Here is a 25,171-nt window from a genome sequence, read left to right as displayed (position 1 = left end):
CCTTGTGGTGCATCGCCTTTTGTTCCGCACAACTGAGTCCGGCTCCCTCTCAGAGGAGAGGAGAGGAGAGTGCCTGCGAAGCTGGGGCCTGGCCCACCCCCGGGGGTGGAGTCCTCTGCCCTTCCGTGTCACTGCAGTGTCCCTGAGTGAGGGGGTGGCAGGAGGGAGGCCAGGGGGCCAGGAGTCAGCCCCTCGGCCTGCCTGGGTGACGCCGGGGACCTGCTGTTCCTCCCGCCGGCACAGAGGCGGCCCCTTCTCTCAGGTGTGGACAAGGCGGGCCCTGGGGGTGTGCAGAGGAGGCCGCTGGAGTACCTGCCAAGAGGGGGTGAAGGGAGAAGTGGGGCTCAGGCTCTAAGAGACCCTGAGAGGAGCCGCCCTCAGCAGCCCCCGCCCACCGGTAGGGGCCCTCTTCCAGCCCCTCTGCTGGGGCCCACATTCTGCATCCACAGTGCCCTCCAGGCCCGGCCCTGGCTGGCCGCCCGTGCTGGAAGAGGAAACGCTGCAGAAGACAGTGCCCAGGTCCATGCCTGGTGGGTAAGGACCCTGACCCTCTGGCCGCATGAACAGATAACAGTACTGACTCTAGGTGCAGTAGAAAGCGCTGTGGTACCTCTGTGACTGTGCTCTGGGCCACACCCTCCAACTCTGGGAAGCCAGGGGCCTCTCCAGGAGAACAGGCTGGCTGGTGAGAAGAACCCGCAGAGGCAGCATCACCCTGCCTTCTTCAGGTGGGATGCGGCACCCAGGAGAGGTGCCTGCCGGGTCTGGGAGCGCTCACTTCCTAGTGGTTCTCCAGGGCCCTAGGCTGCAGCCTCCAAGGACAGGCTCACCCAGTCCTGAGGGGCTTTCCGGGAAGCTGAAGTTCCTTCCAGGGAGGGCGGACAGAGAGAACCCCCTTGAGTACCTGCGCTGATGTTTATAGTCACCTTGGACTGCATTGCTAACAGAGGCAGCGTGAGTGACCAGATGCTCACTCCTTGGTGCTCACAGCTGATGCTGCTTTCCTGCTTGGACAGTGCACGCACGGCGTCTTATGCATCTTCCCCCACTCTGCCCCAAGAAACAGCCCCTGGGCGCAAATCCTACAGTGGGCTGCTGCATTTGTTTTTCTCCAGCCTGCCTCTGCAAGAGAAACAGTAAGAAATGGAAAACTATTTTGCATGTATACAGCATGATATATTTGAGTAAACTGTATTTCAGTAATTTTTTGTGTGTGTGCTGTCTGGTTTGGGCATCAGGGTGATGGTGGCCTCATCGAATGAGTTTGGAGGTATTCCTTCCTCTGCAAGAACAGTTTGGAATAGTCTCAGAAGGACTGGTGTTAACTCGTCTCTAAACATTTGGTAGAACTCGCCTGTGAAAACATCTTGTCATGGACTTTGGTTTGTTCAGTCAGTTCAGTTGCTCAGTCATGTCCAACTCTGCGACCCCATGGACTGCAGCATACCAAGCTTCCCTGTCCATCACCAACTCCTGGAGCTTACTCGAACTCATGTCCATTCAATTGGTGATGCCAAAAACATTTGGTTGGGTGTTTTTAAACCACAGTTTTAGTACTTGTAATCAGTCTGTTCGTACTTTGTTTCTTCCTGGTTCAGTCTTGGGAAATTGTACCTGAGAATTTGTGCAGTTCTTCTGGGTTGTCCATTTTATTGCCGTGCAGTTGCTTGGCGTAGTCTCTTACCGTCCTTTGTACTTGTGTAACTTTTCCCTTTTCATTTCTAATTTTACTGATTTGGGTCCTCTCCCCTTTCTTCTTGATGAATCTGGCTAAAGGTTCATCAATTTTATTGAGTAATTTTCATTTCAAGCAACCTGAGAGGGCTTTGCTAGATGTTGAGGAAGCTATAAAGACCAGATAACCACAGGTTGTTTCTTTGCCTTTGGTAATATATTCTTGTCTCTGATAAATCCCTTTAGTTGGTGGGGGAAGAACAGGAAGTACTTACAGGATATATGGGCAGGAAAACAGGGACCGGACGTGGTGGTGTCACCAGCGCCGAGAGCAGGCAGAACTTCATGTAAGTGATGGGATCGGATCTGACCGCGGGCAGCACGCTCTGGCCAGTGTCCCACAGCCTCCAGCTGACCCCCTTGGCCTCACAGGCCTGTGCATCCCACTCCTGCTTAGAGCCCTCCACGGCCCCACTAGGCACCACTCACGTCTAGACCCCTGCCTGCCTTTCAGGGTACCCTGTAGCTGGACTCAGCAGTCTTTCCAACCTGTCTCACACCCTGCTGTGGGCCTAGGACAGCCCCTGTGATTCCATGAACATGGCGCACAGCCTGTTCCAGCCCCACTGGAATCTCATCTGTCCCAGATCCGCAGTGTCCTTTCCCTCTGACTCTCCAAGAAGAACCACCAGCCCCCCGAGAGCCCGTCTCCTCTGTGATTTCAGGCTCAGCACCCCTCCTCCTGTTTAACAGCTTTTTCATCACAAACGTCCTTTGCTCTCTCTTGCATCCCAGAGCAGGGAGCGATGTTCAGTCACCGCCTGTCAGGTGTCATGCGACCAGCTGGAGACACAGCCAGGACTAACGCCTGTCTCTCAGCGCGTGCAGATGGGCAGCCCTGCTGGCGGACAGTGCACACCCGTGCTGTCCCGAGCATGGGCGTCTCTGTGTCTCTTCACAGGCGACTGGAGCTCGAGACCTGCCAGTGTGGCTTGGCTCCACTAGCCTTTTCCATGATCATTAAGCAGCAACTGGGGAAATGAGAAGCTACACCCGGCCATGCCCAGGGCAGTGACCTGTGAGCCAAATGCCACAACCCAGGCCCCAAATCCAAGCCTCACTCGGTCTTACATGAGGCTGGGACCCTCATGCAAGACTCAAGGCCTTGGTCCTCAGGCAAGGGAGCACCCCCACCACCTCCACTCCCTCCCCGTCCCAGGGCCTCTGTACACTTGACCTTTTAGTAACCGTCATTGATGATCCTCATGGGAAGTCAATGGAAGCTGACATCTCGAATCTAAATGGAGCTCTAGACCAATGGAAGCTGACATCTTGAATCTAAATGAAACTCTAAACCACCCAGATATTGTCATCAAACAGTTTGGGAATTTGAGTAACTTACTGCAAAGGTAGGCTGACAATTTTGGAATGTATCTTCCATGTTTTATTTTCACCTGTATCATCCATTTTTGAAAGAATGACAAAAAAAGATTTCCACCCGCTCACACTGGCCTGCTGTCCAAGCTTTATGAAGATGATTTCTGAAAAAGCGGAAGCACTTCAGCCAGCCCCTCAACGGCAACCGTGTGACCCATTTGCCCTCAGTCACGGAGCTTCCAACAGGGCAGGAAGAGTCTTGGGAACACACCTGGCACGTGTTTCTTTTAACACAGGCTTCTCCCAGCTGTGTCCTGGTGCTGGAGAGGGTCTTCATTTAATAACACGTTGACAGAGGAAGGCATGGTCAAGTGAGAACGGTTACTTGAGCCGTTAAGAGGCTAATAACTATATACCTTTAGAAAGATCTTCTGTATTATAACCCCCCACACAAAGACATGAAGAAAATATATCTTAAATCTCTGATAGGCATCTCAGCCAGCAATGGATTTACGATGACAGCACTGCGTCTAAGAATGCTAATTAAAAGTAAGTTGCTTTGGCTGGCATTTAAGACTTTCCTGCTTAATAAAAGATTTTATATCTGTAAAGAATTCTGAATACATATACATTCTGAATTTCCACCTGGAATTTCAAGTGCCTACTTTGCTAAGCATTAGTCGCTCAGTCGTGTCCTCTTTGTGACACCACGGCCTGTATGTCGCCTGCCAGGCTCCTCTGTTCATGGGATTCTCCGGGCGAGAATACTGGAGTGGGTTGCCATGCCCTTCTCCAGGGAATTTTCCCGATCTAGGGATTGAACCTGGGTCTCCCGCATCGCAGGCAAATTCTTTACTGTCTGAGCCACTGGGGAACTTCTACTTCACTAAGCTAAGCACAAAAAACACTGCTGTTTCAGGCTGAAGGCCTCTGCATGGTCTGGTGCGGCTGCTACAGCCGACGCCTTGTCTCTAAAAGGCCCCCAAAGCGCTTAGCTCAGTTGAGGATCGAAGGGACACGTTCAGGATGCAGCAGAGGGTGAAGCAGGAGGCAGGGCTGCGCCGTGGGAAGGAGCAGCCAACCGAGCAGTGGGTTCCCGAGGGCAGGCGCACAGGGCGTGGGGAAGAGTGGGAGGCACGGCCAGCTTTCCCTCCCCAGCCGCTCCCCCTGCAGCCCTCCCCGGAGACACACGAGCAGAACCTGAAGGCAGCGGGCGACAGCAAGGTCAGAGGCGGCTCAGGTCCCGAGGCCACCGCTGGGGAGCCCGGGATGACCTGTCCCACCCCGTCCCACCCCCCGCCGTCTCTCACTCTCTACATCCCTGTTCCCTGCCTGCCCCTCCCACAGCCGAGGAAGCAGCGCTCTGCAACAAAATCAGTAAAAAGGAAGAGGAAGAAGACCTGCATTACACCTTCAAAACGATAGAATATTTATAAGCAGAAACTTAAAAGTTATTTCTGTTCATCACTTAGTTTTTCTTTGCTGCTGACTTTATGTTCTCTACATAGGATAAGTACTCTGCAATAATAATCTCTTCGTCTTCCAGAGTTGAGTCAAGGTAGTCTTCTTCATGTTCTGGGATGTCTTCCAGGATCTCATTGACAGCCTCTGTCTCCATGTCTTCGTCTGTTGAGGCACTGGAGGTGCCTGCAGTAAAAAAACGTGGGCAACGAGAACTCAGGGAGAAGAAAAGAAAGGAGCGTCCAGGGAGAGACTGAGCTGACCCTCAGCTGCACCTTCACTGGCCACAGTGCCGAGCGGCCCACGGGGCGGACGTCTGGGGACGCCCTGCTCAGCCCCGCTCAGCCCCTGATGAGGCACCTCCTCCACCCGCTGGCTCCCACTCTGTGTTCTGAGACCCCGGACCCACCTGCAGAGTCGGACGGGGATGTGGACGGCGTGGACGAAGAGTCTTCCGCCGAGAGCTGCAGGTCGGGAGGAAGTCTTCCTCCGTTGTGGACCAGGGTCTGCGCCGCCAGCTGGACGTTACCCCTGAACACCCTCAGGGCCGCCTTGGCCGCGACCGCATCAAAGCCCATGTACACCAGCTGGGGGAGCAGGGAGGAGGCGGCTCTGCAGAGGGCCTGCCCCACAGAGCGGACGCGCCCCCCACAGCGCCCCCCATGCGGGGCCAGGGGAGTTTGATCCTGGTGGCAGGGGTGGGGAGGGGCTAAGTTTAAAACCCACCGCACGCCTGGACCGCTGGCTTCCTGCATTAACGTGTGCATGGGGCAGCTTGGGAAGGAAGGAGGGGGACCTGGGCCAACCGTGTCGGGGCAGTCACCTCGGAAAGGCAGCCAGCTCGAGTCAGAGGACGTGCCGTCCGTCCACCTAGTGACCAGGATCGTTGGTTAAGTGTTGCCGGCAGGCTAATGGGACGGGGGCTAAACTGGACAGCATCACCACAGTGATACCCTTGCAGGTCACAGGCAGGGAGATGGGCGGTCAGACGGGTCAATGCACAAAGAAGCGTGTGTACAGAAGAGGAGAAAGCCCGAAGGACACCTTCGCGTTGCTTCCTGGGTGTCCCGCTCTGAAGGGAAGGCCGTGCTCTGCTCCCCTGGGGTGGGCCTGGTCACACCTGGAGCCCGGGGAGCCAAGGACTCGGCCCTGCCGGGCCACCAGCCTCGTCGCCCCAGCCAGTTCCAGCGAGTCTGTCCCTGCAGAAGGGGCGCACTGCACTTTGACTTACTTGGTCAATGTTTTCCCGAGAAGGACTTTGTTGACGGTTGTTGCTTTCCGGAGCTGAATCATTTAACCACCACATCTGAGGATTACGGAGAAGAATCTAAAAACACACAGGAACACCCTTTGCTCATCACTAACATCTGCTCAGTCCCTCGGGCACAGACTGCGTGCCTGTCACGTGCTGAGCAGACACAGCTTAGGACGCGCAGACAGGTGCAGGAAGTGTGGCAGACGGGGCCCAGGTGCAGAGGAAAGGGACCCGCGACCAGGCGGGGGCTGGGGACGAGGCTGCTGTTCAGAGAAGGCTCCTGCCAACGGCCCGTCTGAGTCGAGGTCTGAAGGATGGACAAGACTATTCAGGCAAAAAGGTCTCATCTGAGGAAGCAGGAAAGGGTTTGAGAGTGGGCAGGAGGATCCCAAACAGAAACAGACATTTTGTTAGAGCTTAGCCTTAGGGATGACAAGGTCGTCAAAAGCTACAAACGGAAAGCTATCCGAGCGGTCTACGGTAGCCTGCCAATGTCATTTCTCTCTGGAAGATGACATGCTCTAGGTTTAAAGCGTCATGGAGAAGAGCAAAGGTCTTCAGACCTGGATTTCTGTCACATGATACTTACTCTCAACCTCATAAAGCTCTTTTGGGGAATTTCCCTTTTAACCTAAATAGTTCTACATTGAACAAGTGTATTTATGTCCTACATGTATAATTAAAGGAAAAGACCCTGATGCTGGAAAAATTGAAGGCAGGACGAGAAGGGGATGACAGAGGATGAGATGGTTGGATGGCATCACCAGCTCGATGGACATAAGTTTGAGCAAGCTCCGGGAGTTGGTGATGGACAGAGAGGCCTGGCGTGCTACAGTCCATGGGGTCACAAAGAGTTGGACACGACTGAGCCACTGGACTGAACTGACAGCATAATTAAAAACTGGTTTTGAGACCCATCAGTCACTCCACGTATTCGGAATATTTTTTATTTCTCTGAGAAGTCAGAGAAATGAAAGTGCTTCAGCCCTTCAAGCTGCCCCCACTTCTCCTCCACCTGCCGGGCCCCCTCCCATGATCCCCACCCCCCAGCCTGCCGCCCTGCTCCCCTAAGATGCCGGGGGTCCCACACGGTTGCTCTGACCCTGCTGTGCTCTCCATCCGTCTGTGGGCTCCCCAAGGGCAGGTGGGGCTTCACCCCACTTCACCTTTGAGAATCAGCACAGTGCCTGCCCTCACTAAGTACCCGTCTGCTCCGTGAACACAAATCAGGAAGGATATGGACCCAGGTAGAGTTATACCACTCATCCAGGCCCCAAGCTTCTGAGTCACTGCTGAGGAATTCTGTAAAAGGCCCCGTTGCCAACATGTACTACTGACTACATAATAAAATCAGATACTCAAAACATTTTAATTCAAAAAAACTACACTGAAACTTCAACCACCTCTCTCTTCTTCCATGTCACTGTGAAGCTCCTTCTGTTGCAACCAGAAACCTCACCCTGTTCCCGCCCTGGGAGCCCTGCCGCATCAGGGACGCGCCCCCAGCTGGGTGGGGTACCATTCTGGCTCGGCCACTGGGTGCGCGAGCGAGAGCTCTGACCCTCGGATCCAGACCAGGAATGAGGAGCCAGGCCACAGCGGCAGGGCTCCCGGTGTCATGGAGGACCTGAGAGCCACTCAGATGAGCAAGTGGAGGAGACAGCACCTGGGCCGGGAGCCAGGCTGCTCTGAGAGGCCAGAGGCCAGGGAGGGTTACCTTCTGGGCCTCCTCCAAGTTCCCGCCGGCCTGATGGAGTGCCTGCTTGGCTGCTCGCGTGGAGTAGCCCATTCCTTTCAAATGGTTAATGTTCTCCAGGCGGCGTCTTTTCTTCTCTCTTTCCTCCTTCTTTATTTGGTCCAGCTCCTTTTGGAAAACAGCAAAGTCGCGTTAGGGATTGTGATTTTGTAGATCAGTGTCTTCTCCTCTTCCCACCTCAGTCCTAAGCGGGAGAGTTCTGAGTTTGTTTTAAAAACAAGTGTCATTTTATTTTTATACATGTATTAAAAAAAATTTTTTTTTTGCAAGTATTTATTTTTTTGGCCAAACTGTGGGGCTTGTGGGATCTTAGTTCCTCAACCAGGGACTGAACCCAGCACTGGCAGTGAAAGTGCAGAGTTCTAACCAGTGGACTGCCAGGGAATTCCCACAAGTATCATTTTGAAAGGATTTCTGCTGCTTGAAAAAAATAAAATGAGTTCAAAAACCACTAACTGAATCCAGCCTCATCATTTTGCCAATAAGAAGACAGAAATCTCTCAATAAGACAGTTGGGTGACCTGGTCAAGGTCATCACTGACCGCAGAGCTGGGAGATTGACTGTTGTACATTCTAGATGTGGTTGGTCCTTGGCCCAACGTGGGGAGGACAACACAGAAAACAGCCTTTTTTTCTCCTCTGACGTATCTGTTCCTACCTCCATGGCTCAGTCCAAGCACAAGGGTCCCGTCTACATTCTCAGAGCAGGATCACAGCTTCACCACTCAGGAAAAGAAGGGAATCCTCGCCCCAGACCAAGCATTCCCAGCTGGCAGCAGGACCAGGAGGATAGAGTGACTGCCCCAAACGTTTCCAGAGATGAAGACCACCCCTGCCTGTTTTCTCCTGGTTACACCATCGGAGAACCTGCCTGTGAACAACGGGGCCAAGGACAGCACTGCGGCTCTGCAGAGCCGCACCCCCACTGCACCTAGACACTGCCCGCACCCCACCACGTCCTCCAATGCCTCCTCCAGGCTGTCGCCCCCACTCCAAGGCCTTCTGCACAGGCCTGTCAGCTCTCCCACCTACTCAGAACCCGCAGTGGCCCCCCCTCGAGCCCAAAGAGGCAGCCCGGGCTCCCAGACTGCAGCTCCGCCTCCAAGCTGACCTCTCCTGCTTCCCCACAAAACCCACCCGGGCCAGTAGAAGTATTCTTATTGCTCACATTTCAACTTGCATTCACACATACACACCGTGTTAAATGCCTTTACCCTGTTTCATCCTCTGCTTTCAAGTTCAGCTTCTTCCATTTATATTTCAAAGGCTAAGAAGCATGAGGAACCTTCAAGCAGAGGAAGACGCTGCCGGCCAGCCAGTAGACATGGGCCTCGGGCATCATCTCTCTCAGAGCTGACACAAAGCTGGGGCCTTTCAAAGGAAATCCTTTTCCCTTAGTTACAAATGTCTAAGTCAGTTCTCTTTTAGCCACAGATACACGATATTCCTCCTTACACTAGGATTAGGAAAATAAACCAAGGAAATGACGAGTATTGCACTGCAATATTCTGGAGACACAGTCAAGTCAAACGTTACAAGAGAGACCTGGGTTCTAACGTCAGGGCTACGTCCAGGCAAACGAGTGCACGCCTCGTGGGAAGGCTGCCACGCCGCCTCTCGCAGGCCCTTCACGCATCAGCGCTGTGACCTCGGTTTCATCAGTCTGCTGCTTTTGCCAGATGAGAAGCTGGCCTGAACTCAGGGCCACGGAGCCCAAGAAAGTCAAACTTCTAGGCATCACATATTACCCTCAACTCAGTGAGATGCTCAAACCCAGAGCTTCAGGAGCCGAGAGGACGGCAGATTCACCGGAGCTCACATTCTGTGGGCCTCGGGGCAGCTCTTCCCACCAGCTACCCTAGTGCGCCCAAGGGTGTGGGAGGCTAACCAGCTCCCCGCGGAGGCCCTGACCAGCCTAAGTGACGGAGACAGGCACAAACAGGTCTTGGCATGCCCCTGGCCACGGCAACTGGCTCCAGGGTGGCCGGTTGGTGAGCAGCTCAGGAGGTCGCCCTGGGGGCCGCCCTGCTGTGACAGAATGACCCTGCTAACACGGAGGAGGTGGAGACAGGACAGGGCGAAGCGCCCCTAAAACTGGCCAGAAACCCAGCCCACCTCTGGCTCTTCACATTTAAGCAGGCCAGTACGCTTCTCCCGCATCCTCTTCACTGGGGTTTAAGCCAGTCTGAATTTGTTGCCTTCAACCAAAAGCATCCTAACTACATATTCAGTGGGTGGAAGAGTAAGCAAGGTAAACTGTTACATATATACACTGCTGTTTTTATTTTCTCCAAGGGCTTATAGTTTAATTCATTAAATGCACCTCCGACAGGACACCACTATTTAAAAAAACAATTTGTTTTTGCTACTTACAAAAAGTTAGGAAGTGAAGTGGTAACTTTTACCACTTTTTATCTCTTGGCTTTTCAGAACCTTCTGTAAGAACTCAGAACGCTGTTCTCACGTGGGAATTAGAAAGTACAGGAGAAATCCAAAGCCTCAGTTCAGGTTTTGCCCCCGATGTGACCCATGACCCCAGAAAAGTCCACCCCTGAGCCTGGCGTTTTCCTCATTTGTAAAACCAGCATATTAGACATAGTAAAACTCCTTCCAACTCCCCAAATCCTAAAGTCTCTTTTTTTAAACTGTACTTATTTCTAATTGTTTTAAATGATTATAATTTTGAATCTTTGCTTTCATAACATATTGTTAATTGCTCATATGATTTGACTCATTTTTCTAGGCAAGAATGACATCCTGAACTGTAACAATGACCCCATGGAAAACACAGCCCCCTTTAAAATGGTTTCCAGAAACACACTATGCAAATAAGAGAGAGAGAGAGAAGACTGCTTGACTGTCGTCATTAAGACCATACCATGAGCTATCTGCCACCACAGCAAGAGTAAAACGAAGGACACTGTACTGTCTGAAAACTGATGGAAGAAAAAAGACCAATTTCTCCCCTGACGTCCCAGTCTGAAGAGCTAAAGACTTCCTTGTCACTAAGCCTGCTGTGGAACTGTCTGTGTCTGTCCTTTCACACCCGAGAGCTCAGGCACTCTGGGTCACACCTACCCAAAGGCTCCGGCCTCACCAAGTGCTGCCAAGACCATGTTACCGTACCTCTCTGCGGTTGGTGATGTGGACGGCAGCGTGGTCCACGTTCCCGTCACACGCCCTCAGGCCAAGCCGAGCTTCCTGGGCACTAAATCCCAACTGCATCAGATTGTGAACTTTTGATGGATCAATATATAGCTCTTTGAAGAGCTGACATGCCTACGGACAGAGAAAACATAAAAAACCATTAGCAACATTAAAGCTGAACACAAAGCTAACACTTAAAGGAAACTGGGTTGTACCCAATGTGAATTACGGTTTAGATAAAAACTTAAACTGGATCTACTGTCAACCAGTTTTGAGTACAGACACCCTTTCGGCTCACGGGACTTATACGCAGGGTAACATGAGAAAACAGGCCAAGGAATGTGGGAGGGGCTGGGACCCATTCCCTCCTCTTTTTTTGGTAATAAAGTCCCCTAAAATGGAGCTGTGTGCAGCCAATGGCCTTGTAGCAGAAATGACCAGGTTGCCTCGCTGGAAGCTCGGCCTGGACTCTCCTGCGCCCCCTGCTGGCCGTAAGAGGCTCTGACAGGAGCCGCCCTGGCGGCCACACCAGCAGCTCGCCGGCTCCCCTCCACAGCCAGCTGAGGACTGGTAACTGGGAGCCAGCAGCAGCCACTGCCTCGGTAAGGCTTCCTTATTACAGCATCCTGCCCGCACTCTCACAGACACGAGTATGCTCACGGCGTACGTGGAGGAGAGGGAAGCGGAGGGAGACGCGCATCCCTCGCGAGTCACACACCACTAAAACACAAAGCAGATGAAGGCAGTTCCGAATTTGGAGCCCTCTTTTCTTACCTTGTTGAGATATTCATAAGCCTCCTCACCATTTCCACTGTGGTAATTTCGGATGCCTTGAAGCAAGTAAAGTCTTAAAAACAGGACTTTCTCTTTTCCACAATTTCCCTAAAATTATTGGGAGAAAAAAAGGATAAAACTATCTAATTTTTCAGTACAGGTTTATAATACATTTATAACTCCCTTCATCTCTACAGGGGCAAAATGGCATTACTAAACTGTTTCTATCTTCCCTGGCAAAAGTACAGCTCGCAGGGGACAAGGGCACTAATGCTGTCCCAAACAGAACCCCTATCTCCAGGCACACAGGCCAGGGGCCCCGCTGGGCAGGATGAAGTATGCAGAATCCCAAAGCAGGGATATCTTGTGTTGCCCTGTGACTCCCAAGCAGAATCCTGATAACCCGTGGAAATCACCTGAGAAAAGTCCTTATGTAAAGCCCAGCTCTGGAGCCGCGACTCACTCATGTGAGCTGATCCTGTTCAAAGTGTCTGTTTTCTGCATTTAAATCTTTCATAAGACTCTACTTAATACAGCCACCAGTTCTCTCGGTCAGGGTGATCCATGGGGTCCTGTGACTAGAAAACTCTGTCACTTCTGGGCTAAATGCTGCACAGACCAAAGTCACAGGCTAACTTTTAAAATGCTTATCAATCCCCTTAAAATATAGCTTAAGGGGACTTCCCTGGAGTTCTAGTGGTCTAGGACTCCGTGCTGCCAATGCCAGGGGCATGGGATGGGTCCCTGGTTGGGGAATTAAGATCCCATATGCCCCATGGCATGGCCAAATGATACAAAAATAAAATAAAAGAGCTCGCTGCATACTACTATCACTTAATCACCTGTGGCAGCAGTCTAAACACTTTAACAGAATAAACTCAAATTCTAGAAAAGGGCTTAGTAATACCTAAAACGAAGTACAGCAACGTACTTTTATGTGGACCAGTCTCTGGTGATTTTCTCCATAACACTTTCTGAAGCACTCCTGGGCCAACTTTAGTTTCTTCTCCGCGTCGTCCAGGCACTCCAGCTGTCCCAAGCGGAAGTAGCACCACACTATGTCCAGCTGGAGCACCGCGTAGTTGTCCACCGTGTCCAGCAGCTCTCTGCAGCACTCGCTGCCAGAGAGACAGGCTTTCAAAACTCTTTTCTGTGAATTACTGGAATTTTTTCCCCCAGTTGTTGGTGTATTTCCAAAGACTAAGACAGAGATCCCAATGTTTGTGAAGGGAACTCTACGTATAATCTGAATTCTTCAATGAGGAAAGAAAGCAGTGAGGGTTCAGAAACAGAAGCTCAATACCATCTGCCTCGGGAAGGGGAGAGAAAGACAGACGGACACACACCCCCTCACTATGTGGGGAAAGAGGCCTGGAAGGAAGTGGAAGGGCCACTGGGTCAGAACCCCTCAGCAAACATGGGGAGACCATGCTTCAAAGCAGTGGTTTCCAACTCTGACTGCAAGTCAGAATTGCCAGGATGTGAGGAGTTTTTGTTTCCTTTTCCATTTGTTTTTATCTTAAAAAAAAAGAACAACAAAAAACTGATGCTGGGACCCCACTAGATCAATTATAACAGAACCTCTGGAGGTGGGGCCTGGTTGTTGTATTTCTAAAATCCTCCTCCTGTTGTGTTGTTTAGTTGCTCAGTCATGTCTGACTCTTTGCGATCCCATGGACTGTAGCCCACCAGGCTCCTCTGTCCATGGGATTTCCCAGGCAAGAATACTGGGGTGGGTTGCTATTCCCTTTCTCCAGTGGATCTCCCCGAGCCAGAAACTGAACTTGCACCTCCTGTCTCCTGCGTTGGCAAGTGGGTTCTTTACCACTGAGCCACCGGGGAAGCCCAAATCCCCCTAAGTGATTCTAATATACAGCCAAAGTGAGAATCAAGGCTTTAGAAAGCACACCAAAAAAAAAAAAATCCCCTTACTATGAATGCCTCAACTGATGAAGACTGACAAAGGCGTTCATGTCCGGTCACATTAAGGTGGGAGAAAAGCAATCCTGAAAAATGCCAGGCTCTGAATGCCTCACTGATCTTGGGGCCCAGAGCTGAACCCAGCTACAAAGGGAGCAGACAGACAAGGTAATGGAGGGCTGATGAAGATGGACTTTGAGGTTATTTATTTTGACTTCAGACTGTGATTATGTTAGAAATTCATAATACAAATCTAGATCTCAAGTTTGAACCCTCTTTGGCAAGAAAGTAAAACATATGGAACCATGCACTACATTCACTACATTCACAAAACTGTAGAGATCTCATCTGTTTTTGTTGATCTACTAAAAATGAGACTGCTTCACATCTTGCCCATCAAAATCTGCTTGAGAAAAATGAAAAAACAAAAGCACTCTGTCATTTATGTTTTAAAAAAAGCAGAAGTCTCCTAAGTGGAATGCGTGCACTGGGTACACTGGGTACACTGGATAATCCACTGGGGCATAAGAATAACCGCTCAGGGCAGGATTTTCTCATTTTCTTGTGGTTGCTTTGCTGGATCTTTCATCTTTGTGAATGTTCTGTAACATACACACCATATCTTTTGCACACATGCCTACACACATAGCTATTTGACCAGGTGAGGGCACCTTCTCTGAGTCTCTGCTTTGCCTGAGAACTTGTGGTTGAGGGGAGAGGAAGAAGTTCATGGGCCCTGAGTAGTCTAACCTTCCACTCCAGGTGAGACTGATCTACCTGTAGACACCTTGCATTTCTGGGATGGAAGCCTACCCCACCATCCTCAGGAAAGCAGCTGGCATTTAGCACGGCTTTCAAAGTCCTACCCGTGTGAAGAGGCTCACTCATGTCTAACACGCACCCAGAGCAAGGACAGAAAGTGGCTCCCTCCTTTCAGTTAAAAATAAAATCGCCCATACAAGTCTGACCCAGGACGGAGTGTTTGTGCAGCCAAAACCAAAAACAAAACAGGCACAGGACTCATGTGAAGGAGGTCACTTCATTCTTTCAGTTTTAAAAAAAATAACACGTTTTATTCACATAGAGGCCTTATTATAAAAGAGATGATATCACCTTATATAATAATTTTGAAATTGTTAGGACTACATTTGAACTTGACCATGTCACTCAGAGAGAAATGTAATGCCTTGGTATAAAATGTAATGCCTAGAGTATGTTTTATTGATTTTGCTTTAGTAGCCTTAATAGTCAACAGCCAGTAAATTTTCATGTTAAAAACATTAAAATCAATGTATAACATTGATTTAAATACTGAGCCTCGCTTTAGAAAAATTAAATCACATTTGGGCTTAAAGTCAGTTATTTAATAGAAATCTACTATATTTGCCTGAGAAGTTTCACACTTTTACATGAAGATAATAATTTCGAGAAAGGTAAGCTAAAGCTTGGAAGTGAAAATGTTAGTCGCTCAGTCGTCTCCAACTCTTTTTGTGACCCCGTGGACTGTAGCCCACCAGGCTCCTCTGTCCACGGGATTCTCCAGGCAAGAAGACTGGCGTGGGTAGCCACGCCCCTCTCCAGGGGACCTTCCCGGCCCGGGGATGGACCTAGGTCTTCCGCATCGCAGGCGGGTTCTTTACCATATGAGCCACCAGGGGAGCTTAGCATCTGCTTTTTTTTAAAAAAACAGAAAGTTGGCTAAAAAGTCATTTACAGTTTTGTTACTGGCAGCAAGGAACTGGATTGTGTGCAGTTTTTTTCGTGTTTCTTGTGCTTGGGTTCAGAGTGTGTGTGTGTGTTAGTCGCTCAGTCGTGTCCGACTCTGCAACTCCATGGACCATAGCCCACCAGGCTCATCTCTCCATGGAATTCTCCAGGCAAGAATACTGGAGTGGGTTGCCATTTCCTTCTCCAGGGGATCTTCCCAACCCAGGGATCGAACCCGGGTCTCCTGCATTGCAGGCAGATGCTTTACTGTCTGAGCTAGTTAAGTACCATTAATCGTTACTTGGGATGCAGTTAAAATGTTATCTAAGGCAGTGGTGTGATGCCTTGTTAGGTGGGACCAGAGCAGTCTGGAGGGCAAAACTAGTCCTTCTGAGGCCACGCCCTACTGAATTCTCTACTGGCGGGGGGAGTCCCCTCATAGGTGTGTGCTGACGTCGCCCAGCAGAAGACCCCGGGGTGCCCTCTGCACTCGCCCATGTCCTCCCTCGGGCAGCTCCATCCTCCCTGAGCTCCAGCTCCTGCACAAGGGGGAGGCCGGGAGGCCCTGCCTGGGTTTCTCCTCCCCACACTGAGGTCTGGCAACTCCAGGCAGTGAGCTGAAACAATCCACAGACTCCCCTGCATTTGCTTCCCCACTTCAGGGACCACTGTCCTACATCGCCAGCCAACCACTGTTTGTATACAGTTTGCCCCGTGTTTCAGTTGAGGCGGGGGAGAGTAAACCAGTCCCTGTCACTCCATCCTGGCCAAGAGCAGAACTCCCCGTTCTAGTTTAAAACACCGGAGAGAAGCTGCTCTCGGTCCGGCTATGTACCACACCCCGAGATGAGCGACAGAAAGCTGGGAGAGAACTCGAGCTACTTGGAGAAGGCAGGAAGACATCACGGGGGAAAGGAAACAGGTGACGTCTCTTCCATCTCCATGCTGCCCTGCGTTAAGAGTGGGTCCCCTTGGTGAAGAGGGGGAACTCGCACAGAAATTATGCTAGTAAGCTGGCCTGAATAAACAGATTCCCCAGAAAATAACATTTTCTACTTAAAAAGGCACTGATAATTATTATTGGATTATTATATCTACTACTTACTGAACATGTGAATGTACTATGAACTGAAGAGAGTTGTTATTGTTTTTCAAGGGTTCCCTGAGACCTGAAAATGATTTCAAGGGTTTTTCCAGGGTAAAAAAAAAAAAAAACAGAAAGGCTCATACAGACACATCAAGATCGACCGTGTCTTGATAACTGCTGAAGATGAAGGAAAAGTCTATGGGAATTCATTACATTAATCGCTGTTTTTGTATACGTTTGAGATTTTCTGTAACAGAAAGTTAGAAACAATTGTGGAAGGGAATAAAAAATTGTATCTGAATTTAATGACCTAACTTACAGCCTGCACCACCTGTAGCAGAAGAGAAGAACACTGACGCTCAGATAAAAGCAGAGACAAAGAGGCAGGGGAAGAAAATGGCAGAGGCACCAAGCCCTTGTTCTGGCTATTCCCTGCCTCCCAAATACTTTATTTTTTTTCATTTATTTTTATTAGTTGGAGGCTAATTAAAGTATTGTAGTGGATATTATCATACATTGACATGAATCAGCCATGGAGTTACATGTATTCCCCATCCCGATCCCCCCTCCCACCTCCCTCTCCACCCAATCCCTCTGGGTCTTCCCAGTGCACCAGGCCCGAGCACTTGTCTCATGCATCCAACCTGGGCTGGTGATCTGTTTCACTATAGATAACATACATGTTTCGATGCTGTTCTCTCGAAACATCCCACCCTCACCTTCTCCCACACTTCAAATACTTTAGAAAATAAATCCCCCTTTCTGCCTACGTTTAAGCTGGTTCACTTAAAACGCAAGGTGCTGGCTGCACAGCTGGCAACCTAAATGCACTAACATTTATCTTCTTGAAGTATACTGTATATATTGGGAATTTCTCAAAATGGAAAAGAAAATAACACTAAAGCCATTACCTTTTGACCGCTGCAAACATCAAGTCTATCTCTCAAATGTTTCATCTGCCTGGATCATAGCATCTCAGTATTATTTCCCATTAAGAGGCACCAGAGCCTTTGAGAAAGGACTGGGGCAGGAGTCAGCCAGGGTGAGTCTGGACCAGCTTCAGGCAGCAGAGAGCAGCCTACAAAGACCGCCAGCATCAGGGCAAAGGGCTGCAGGACACGTGCCCACTGCAGATGGCCAACATAAGCACTGAGGTGTGAAACACACCAAACGTCACAGTCCATGAGCTCAGGCTGACACTTTAAAAAACAAAAAGGCGGGCAAGCCTCACCAGTGATGTCATCTTTAAGAAAATAAGGAGAAAAAACCAAGCATTTTGTTCTGTCTTTCTGTACAAACTACCTCAGGAGAACCAAGCGACTGAGGAAAATTATTTCTCAAATGAATTCCAGCAATAAACTCATAAGGAATAATGAGCTATCACCATTCTGAGCCCCCATGAAATAATGGATTTGGAGAATGATCACCAACATATATACCAAAACCATCAGGTGAAAAGCTGACGGGGACTGCAGAGTCCGTCGTAGTTTAGGCGGGGAACACATCGTAAAAAACAGACATGAAATCCTACTGCTTGTTGTAAAAAAAATTAGCACATAAGTTTATAAAATTCTTTAGCGATCAATTAGAAATACAATGGGGAGAAACAGTTCGCCAGTCAGTCTACATCATAACTATTCTTTTACATTAACCATCTTGGGGGAAAACCTGAAGTCTGAAGTGCACAGGGGTGGGGAAGGTGCTATGTGTAACTGCCACCCTCCTTCAAACTGGCATCCACCAAGGACAAAAGTGCCTACCAGAAATATTTGTCAGCGTCCAACAGACATGGCAAGGCTATTCCATATTCTTTTCTTTTCAGGAAAGCTCTGCCCTTCTCATGATATCCCATAGCTAACATAAGGGCCTAGGGAAAAATAAGGATTTTAAAAAAACATCACTTTAAACTATAATAAAACAAATTATATTAAAAGCATATGAAGTCTAAAGAAATCAAAGAATGTGAAAGCAAACGAACAAAAAAACCCAAGATCACAACTGAATCTAAAAGCCAAAATTAAGGAAGACAGAATAAAAGCTTCATCTCATTTAAACACTGAAGCAAGAACTCCATTTAATGAGGCTGTCCCTTTGTTTCCACCAGTTTACTTCCATATCTGCTGATCTGGGTCAATTTCTAGGATCCATAAGACTAAACAAATTAAAAAAACAGCCAGTAATGACTGTATCCTTTTTAGAAAGAACATTCATTCATTCATTTCACTTTCTGTTCTTAATTGGGTTTTTCTCTGAAGAATCTGTCAACTGTAGCATTTCTGAAACAATTTTTGTAAGACAATCCAAATTTCCTTAAAATTTATTAATATTTTTAGATTTGAATTTTTATATAAATATGTAAAGGTTTCCCATAAAGATCTAAACATTATCATTTAATATGAGAATATAATACTTGCAGTGGGAAAATAATTACCATAAAAAAATCAACTGAATGGGAGTTACCAAGTTCTCTTATTAAAATTTAACTTTAAACAATGTAATCCATACAGTGAAACCTAGTCAAAAATGTCCTTTAAAGACCGAAAAATTAAAATCAACTTGACCCCCAGTCACTAAAGCTTTTCATGTAAGAAACTACTGGATTCCAGCTTAGAGACTGATCTCACGGGCCAAGTTGCAGATGCGGCTAGAAAGACCCCCTTGGATACCTCAAAGGTAAAGCCGCGTCCCCTTACTCCAATTAGAGAGCGGGGCCGCGGGGCCAGAGGGAAGAGGCGGAAGAACCATCTGTCACGCTTTTCCCAGCTATGCAGCCCCTGGCCCCCATTCTGATCCATCCCCTAGGGAAGGTGACCTTCGAGGAAAATAAACTACACCACGACAAGCACTGCCACAGGAAGCCACTGCTCCAGGACAGGGAGGTCCTGCCACTCTGCACTGAACTCACCGGGCGGGCCAGCCGGATGAGATGCTCATCGTACGTAGGTTACATTCTCCATTTATCAACTGGAGACAGAAAGCTGTTTCTAGTCCTTTACGTAACATTCCAAGACAAAATAAGTAGAACCCACTTCTGTTCTGACAGCAAATCAAAGAGCAAGCCACACGTTTCTTACAGAACTTACCTTTCTCTCCGATGGAGGAATTCTGATCGATCTGCCCGTCTGGTTAGCTATGTCTAAGTATGGTGTGGCTTCCGGATCCACCACCATCTCAGCTGCAGAAACCCAAGAGGAACTCCATTAGTTCAAGGTTAGAAAGCAGTGATGGGGACATAAAAAATGTGAGACTGTTGGGAAAGAAAGGCCAATGAGAAATGTGATACCCCCAACTCTCCACCCCTGAGGCCAGCCCATTCTCGCAGCCCCCTTCGAGGACTTGAATGGAAAAGTCTGAAGCTCTGTGTACCTCTCTCCGCAAGGATCTCCAGTCCTCTCTTAGTCCTCTGAATTCTTTTCTCTTCTAGTTTGGCTTCATTTTGCTTTTCTTCTTCAACCTGGAAGTTTTTTCTCACGTCCTCTTCAGACTGTTTTAATTCCAGAACCATAGCTTTCACATTGTGGGTCACTCCCTGCTCCTTAAGTGTTTCCCCTGTCACAATCAGAAGTGCATGTTATAAACAGAGTCATTAAATGCACTGGGTAACAGGCCATTTACTCTGTCACATGGAATTCTTCAGCCTGCGTTAGCACTTGCAAACCACCATGCCACGATTGGTAAGAATGTGTTTAAATCTGGTTGTTTAACTGCGTTAACTGTTAAGCATGGGTTAAAATCAGTCAGTGAAAATGACCTGACTACATTAATCCTTTTCAATATTCTTTATTCCCATCCTAAAATCAAACTAAAGCAATCACTTTCTGAGAATCTACTGTAGAGAGGGCACTCTGCTAGGCAACATAAGAGGAAAATGAGGAAGTCCTGCAGGTGAATTCTCCCACCTCCAGCTAGAGACATAATCCAGTTCTCAGCCATGGGCCAGGAGCCAGAGTGCTGGAGCGCACTGGGAGAGGAGACTGACTGGAGTGGTAAAAACGAACACCCTGGGTTCCATCCCTTCTTAACCCTGCGGCCCTGAATAAACCACTTATTGTCCATGTTCTCAGACCAAGATGACAGTAAAGACAGAGGGGAAAAGTCAATGAAACAGGATGAAAGAGAATATTAACAAAATCAAAAGCTGGCTCTATAAAAAAAATTAAACATACAAACCTATCAAAAACAAAGTCAAAATGCAAATAAACAAAATGAAAAAGTTTAAATACAGATCACAAACATCATAAAATAATGAAATAATATTATGAACTACAAACATAAATTTGAACATTTCTGGAAAACTCTAGTTGAACATACCTTCATACACATACATACATACTTACATACACATATTTAGAAACTCAACAACCATTCTAACATTTATACTGAAAAATAAAGATCCATCAGTGGAAAAATTACCTTGATAAAGAAGAGCCACGAGGGATACTCACCTTACTGGGTTTTTAAACTACAACAAAGCCACAATAATTAAAGAACACACAAACAACTCTATGGTTCTGGCTCAGGAATAAACCTACAGGTAAATGAAAAGGAGAGCAAGCACAGAAGCACAGCCCTAATAAGGGGACACCCAAAAAATAAGCATGTTTACTGAAGACACATTCAGTAGGAGATACTGGGAGAAAAATAAAGCTGGAACCTAGCTTTTACATACAGAGGGAGACTGAATAGATTAAAGACTTCATATAAAAAATCGTAGAAGACTATCCACGTGGTCCTGTGGTTGGGGAAAGAACTTCTTAAAACACCAACAATGAAGTGAAAACCTGATGGATTTGATAACATCAGAATCAAAGATTTCTCCACAACGAAGGATACCACAAACAGAACCAACATCGAGATAAGAGGCCAGTGAAATGATCTCTGAAGCAGGCCACAGGAATGGCTGGCAAGAATTGAACATTTCTCAGTTCAGAAACTGGCCGGAAAGGGAAACCAGGGCTGGGCTGGGAAGGCTGTATTCCAACCAGGCTGGGATGTGGACCTCACTCTCTGGAGGCCACGGGAACCTACTGGAAACCAAACAGACATAGCACCTGCCTGAACTGCTCCAGAAGTTAACTGGGCTCCCCAGTCCATTCATGTCCCCTTCATATCCACTGCCCTACTGCAGACAAAGTGACCTCTGAAACACAAATGTAATTGTGGGTCACTCCCAAGCATCAATGGCTTTCTCCCTCCCTAGAGAGAAACACTAATATGAATGAGATTTGAACCCAGGCTTTCTCAGCTGTACTAGTGGCATTGTGAGCGGGATAAGTCTTTTAATACTTATTTTTATTTATTTATTAGCTGTGCCGGGTCTTAGCTGCGGCATGTGAGCTCTCCGTTTTGGCACGTGGGATCTAGTTGCCCGATCAGGGACTGAACTCAGGCCCCCTGCATGGGAAGCACAGAGTCTTAGCCACTGGACCACTAGGGAAGTCCCTGGATAAGAGCTCTTCTGCACCATCCCTGGTCTCCTCCCATTAACTGTTAGGAGTACAGCCTCCTCTGGCCCCCTGCTACCAAGTCATGACAACCAAAAATGTCTCTATGCATGTGTGCTAAGTTGCTTCAGTCCTGTCCGACTCTTTGTGACTCTATGGACTGTAGCCCACCAGGTTCCTCTGTCCATGGAATTCTCCAGGCAAGAGTACTGGAGTGGGCTGCCATTTCCTTCTCCATGGATCTTCCTGACCCAGGGATCAAACCTGTGTCTCTGACATCTCCTGCACTGGCACTGGCAGGCAGGTTCCTTACCACCAGCACCACCTGTCTCCAGACATTGCCAAATGTCCCCTGCGTGGCAAAATCACCCTTGGTTAAGAACCACCACTATTAGCTTTAACATGTGGCCTCTGCCTGCTCCGCCATCCTTAAGAAGCACTAGTCTCTCCTCACCGTCCACACTCAAAGACAAGCCAGACCTCCTCAATCCCTCAAGGTCACACGACAGAGCTCTGCCTGAGGCTCTCTGAGGGAGCGCTCCCCACCACGGCCCCTGCCGTGCTCAGGTAGAGAAGTGCTATTTCCCTTGCAGCACACCCAGACTTCGGTCCTGCAGCATTCCATCAGACCTGCACTGAGCATCAAACTCTGAAATAACTGGTTTTACATTATATATATGATAAAGCTCCCCAAATTTTTGAACAGAGGAAGAGTGAGGGGGAAAATGATACCAAGTCACTATTTCTCTAGTAACTTGATTTTAGAAATTCTGCATAGTGTGCTGTAACATACCTAGTTGAAGTTGTTTCTTATTTATGACAATTTTGATGTAATTTTCTTGAAATCCGAAGGTTTCAGCTATTCTGTAAAATAAACCAGAGAATTAAAGATGACCCAATTTGTTATGTATTTACCCACTAAACAGATTTTTACCGTGACAGCTATTTTAGACATTCTTCTCAGAAACACCCAGTATTCCAAATTCCTGATGCACAAACATTACTTCAGATAGAGCGAGCTTACTAGATGGGTATTTGAAACTGTGTCAGAGACCATGTGCTTCTGTAAACTATCTGCTTTACTGCTTGGTTCCTCGTGAAGCACAGACCACTGGTGCTGTGGATCCATTTGAATAGGAGGGCCTGAGCTGCAGGAGAGGACAATGCCCATCCCTGACACCTCCTGTGGTCTCCCTGCAGGAGCCCCTAGTGGGCCAGTTGTTCATACCATCTTCCGCTCACTGTGTGCCGAGTGGACAAGGCTTCCTGAACTCAGCCCTAACGGCCCTGATGCAGACCAAAGAAGAAAATGAGGAAAATCAGCTGGGGAAACACAGACTGGCTAGCCCTGGAGGCAATCAAACACTTACCACTGAGAAATGTTCAAGGAGATCAAACAACTGACCAGGTCTCAAAAGTCAGATTTTCACTAGAATGTGACGGGCTGGTATTTTTTTTTCTTTTTACAGATGGGCCAACAGCCTGAAACTGGCCAAACTACTTCACTGAACATCACAGCAAGCCATTAGTGCATTAAGGCATAAAATTCAAAACTAATGATCTGGCCAGTACCAGGCTGCCTCCTATTTCTATCACTCACTGATTCAAACATGGACCAAGTGCACGCATCCAGGGTTCCCACCTGCTCTCAAGTCACACCGGGAAGTAAAGGAGACTGGTACGCATCCTGGCTTTGCCCTTAAACGCCAGTGTGAGCCTGAAAGCCTGAAAGCCTCAGTGTCGCCTGCACCGGGAGAAGAGACTCACGCCTGCCTCATGGGGAGGACCAAACGAGCGCCCCTGGGCCACAGGCACACGGATACTTACTTAGATCTCAGTTCTCTGCCAGTGATGTGCAGGTGGGTCTCCAGCAAATTCTTCCTGTCCTGCATAAAAGTAAGACAGAATGCATCTGAACTTGACGCTTTTGGGGACTGTTTCTCTGCCCATAAAACCAGACAAGCTGCTATCAGATGATGTAAAAACACACAGGTCTCTCTGGCTAAGGACTAAAATGATGCATGCCTGGCAGGAAGCTACTGAACAAACCCTGCCCCTGTGACCTGGAAGTCCTCGCGGGGGCAGCAGTGTTGGCCACAGGCAGGGCTTCCGCCTCTGGGGAGCAGTCAGCTGCTGGGGGCGGGGCAGGCCCTGTTCTGCTCCAGGGCGCTGCCTCTGCTCCACGAGGACCCACCCCACAACCTCGGCACTAGGACCACCCCGGCGAGCGCTCGCCACACCCACCGAGGAGGGAGCGGCAGGACAGCTTTTGGCATCTTTCCTTCCCTGACGGCTGGGCTTCAGAAGGAAATATGGAATCACTAGGGCCACCAAGGATGAGACCGTGCAAATCATCTGCTGGGATTCCACACTCACCAATCAGCTTTCTGACCAGTGGTCTGCTTTCCCAGGCACCTGGTACGAGCAGAGCAGTCTATACACATACTGCCTTTTAAACTCATGAACTGGCATTCTGAGATAGATACATATATAATGTCCTTTTTCTCATCAAGTTCTTTATTCTTCCTAGAAATTTTTAACAGCTTTATAGGGATGTAACTTGCACATCTTAAAGTTCCCTGTTTAAAGTATAAGAGTCGAAGGTTTCTTGTATGTTTACAGAGTTGTACGACTGTTATCATAATAAAATTTCAGAGCATTTCGCCACCTCTTCACCAAACATACCCTATCCTCCTAATCCCTCCCGTGCCCCACCCCAGACAACCACGAACATATGTTCTATCTCTATGGATTTGCCTATTCTAGATATTTCTTATAAATGGAACTACAAAGTATGTGGTCTTTTGTATCTGGCTTCTTTCAAAATGTTTCTGAGTATCGCAGAGTATCAGTACTTTGCTCCTTTCATGGCTAAATGACTCATTTTATGGGTGCACCCCATTTATCCAACAGGCATTAGGGCTGTTTCCACCTTGAGGCCACTGTGAACTGAGCTGCTACAAATGCTCTGGTACAGTACAGTTTTCACTTCTCTTGAAGTGTAACAGCTGGGTCATAGGGTAACTCTGATACACACTTGTTCTCATCCCTTCTGAGACTAATGAACACTGATCGGCCCTAAGAGGCAGCCCCCGTGGGTGCCCTGCCTCGCTAACACTTCTGGACTTCACTGCTGACCCGCGCCCGGGACACGAGGTGGGTCCGGTCACGGCAGCCCCGCCCGGGCCCTCAGCTGACCGCGCTCCGGTGTCCACCGGCAAAGAAAGAGAAAGATGAGTTCCTGGGTGATGTTCCCTACTGTCTGCAATTTCAGAAAACCCGAAGTAATCTTTTATTCCCCATTTTTGCTTAATGTTTGTTCAAACTCTAGAAGAGATAAGAATGTGATGCATAGCTCTGTGATGCCTGGAGCCCAGGCTACCTTGTAGATGTGCCAGCTTTAAGAATCCATAAAATTAACTTTTAGATTTATTAATATTCACTATGTTAAGTAACTTAAAAGAATTTTATCTTTGGATTATAACTTCAAAAACAAAGCACTCATTACTTATCTAATCACGTCACTAAGGTAACAGCATGAATAACTGTAAATCTGGGGAACCCACTCA

General features: G+C 48.4%; 1 protein-coding gene across 3 annotated transcripts in view; it reads right to left on the bottom strand.

Moving 5' to 3' along the window:
• Positions 1–3,660: 3,660 nt before the first annotated feature.
• The window catches only part of NUB1 (negative regulator of ubiquitin like proteins 1), a 31,806-nt gene continuing 10,295 nt past the window's right edge, over positions 3,661–25,171 (bottom strand). For 2 of the 3 annotated variants that reach the window (XM_043464174.1, XM_043464177.1), the window contains exons 4-15: positions 23,430–23,488; positions 22,396–22,466; positions 19,525–19,707; positions 19,242–19,333; positions 17,919–18,025; positions 12,376–12,562; positions 11,445–11,552; positions 10,650–10,802; positions 7,485–7,631; positions 5,744–5,839; positions 4,922–5,099; positions 3,661–4,698 (exon numbers count right to left, since the gene is read on the bottom strand). In XM_043464174.1, the coding sequence (XP_043320109.1) occupies positions 4,520–4,698; positions 4,922–5,099; positions 5,744–5,839; positions 7,485–7,631; positions 10,650–10,802; positions 11,445–11,552; positions 12,376–12,562; positions 17,919–18,025; positions 19,242–19,333; positions 19,525–19,707; positions 22,396–22,466; positions 23,430–23,488 (1,560 nt within the window). In that variant the 3' untranslated portion in view covers positions 3,661–4,519. The remainder of the gene's footprint in view (positions 4,699–4,921; positions 5,100–5,743; positions 5,840–7,484; positions 7,632–10,649; positions 10,803–11,444; positions 11,553–12,375; positions 12,563–17,918; positions 18,026–19,241; positions 19,334–19,524; positions 19,708–22,395; positions 22,467–23,429; positions 23,489–25,171) is intronic. The other variant, XM_043464176.1, reaches the window with a different exon arrangement.

Source organism: Cervus canadensis, chromosome 3, assembly GCF_019320065.1.
Source record: "Cervus canadensis isolate Bull #8, Minnesota chromosome 3, ASM1932006v1, whole genome shotgun sequence".
NCBI lineage: Eukaryota > Metazoa > Chordata > Mammalia > Artiodactyla > Cervidae > Cervus > Cervus canadensis.
This window is presented reverse-complemented; position numbering and strand designations above follow the sequence as displayed.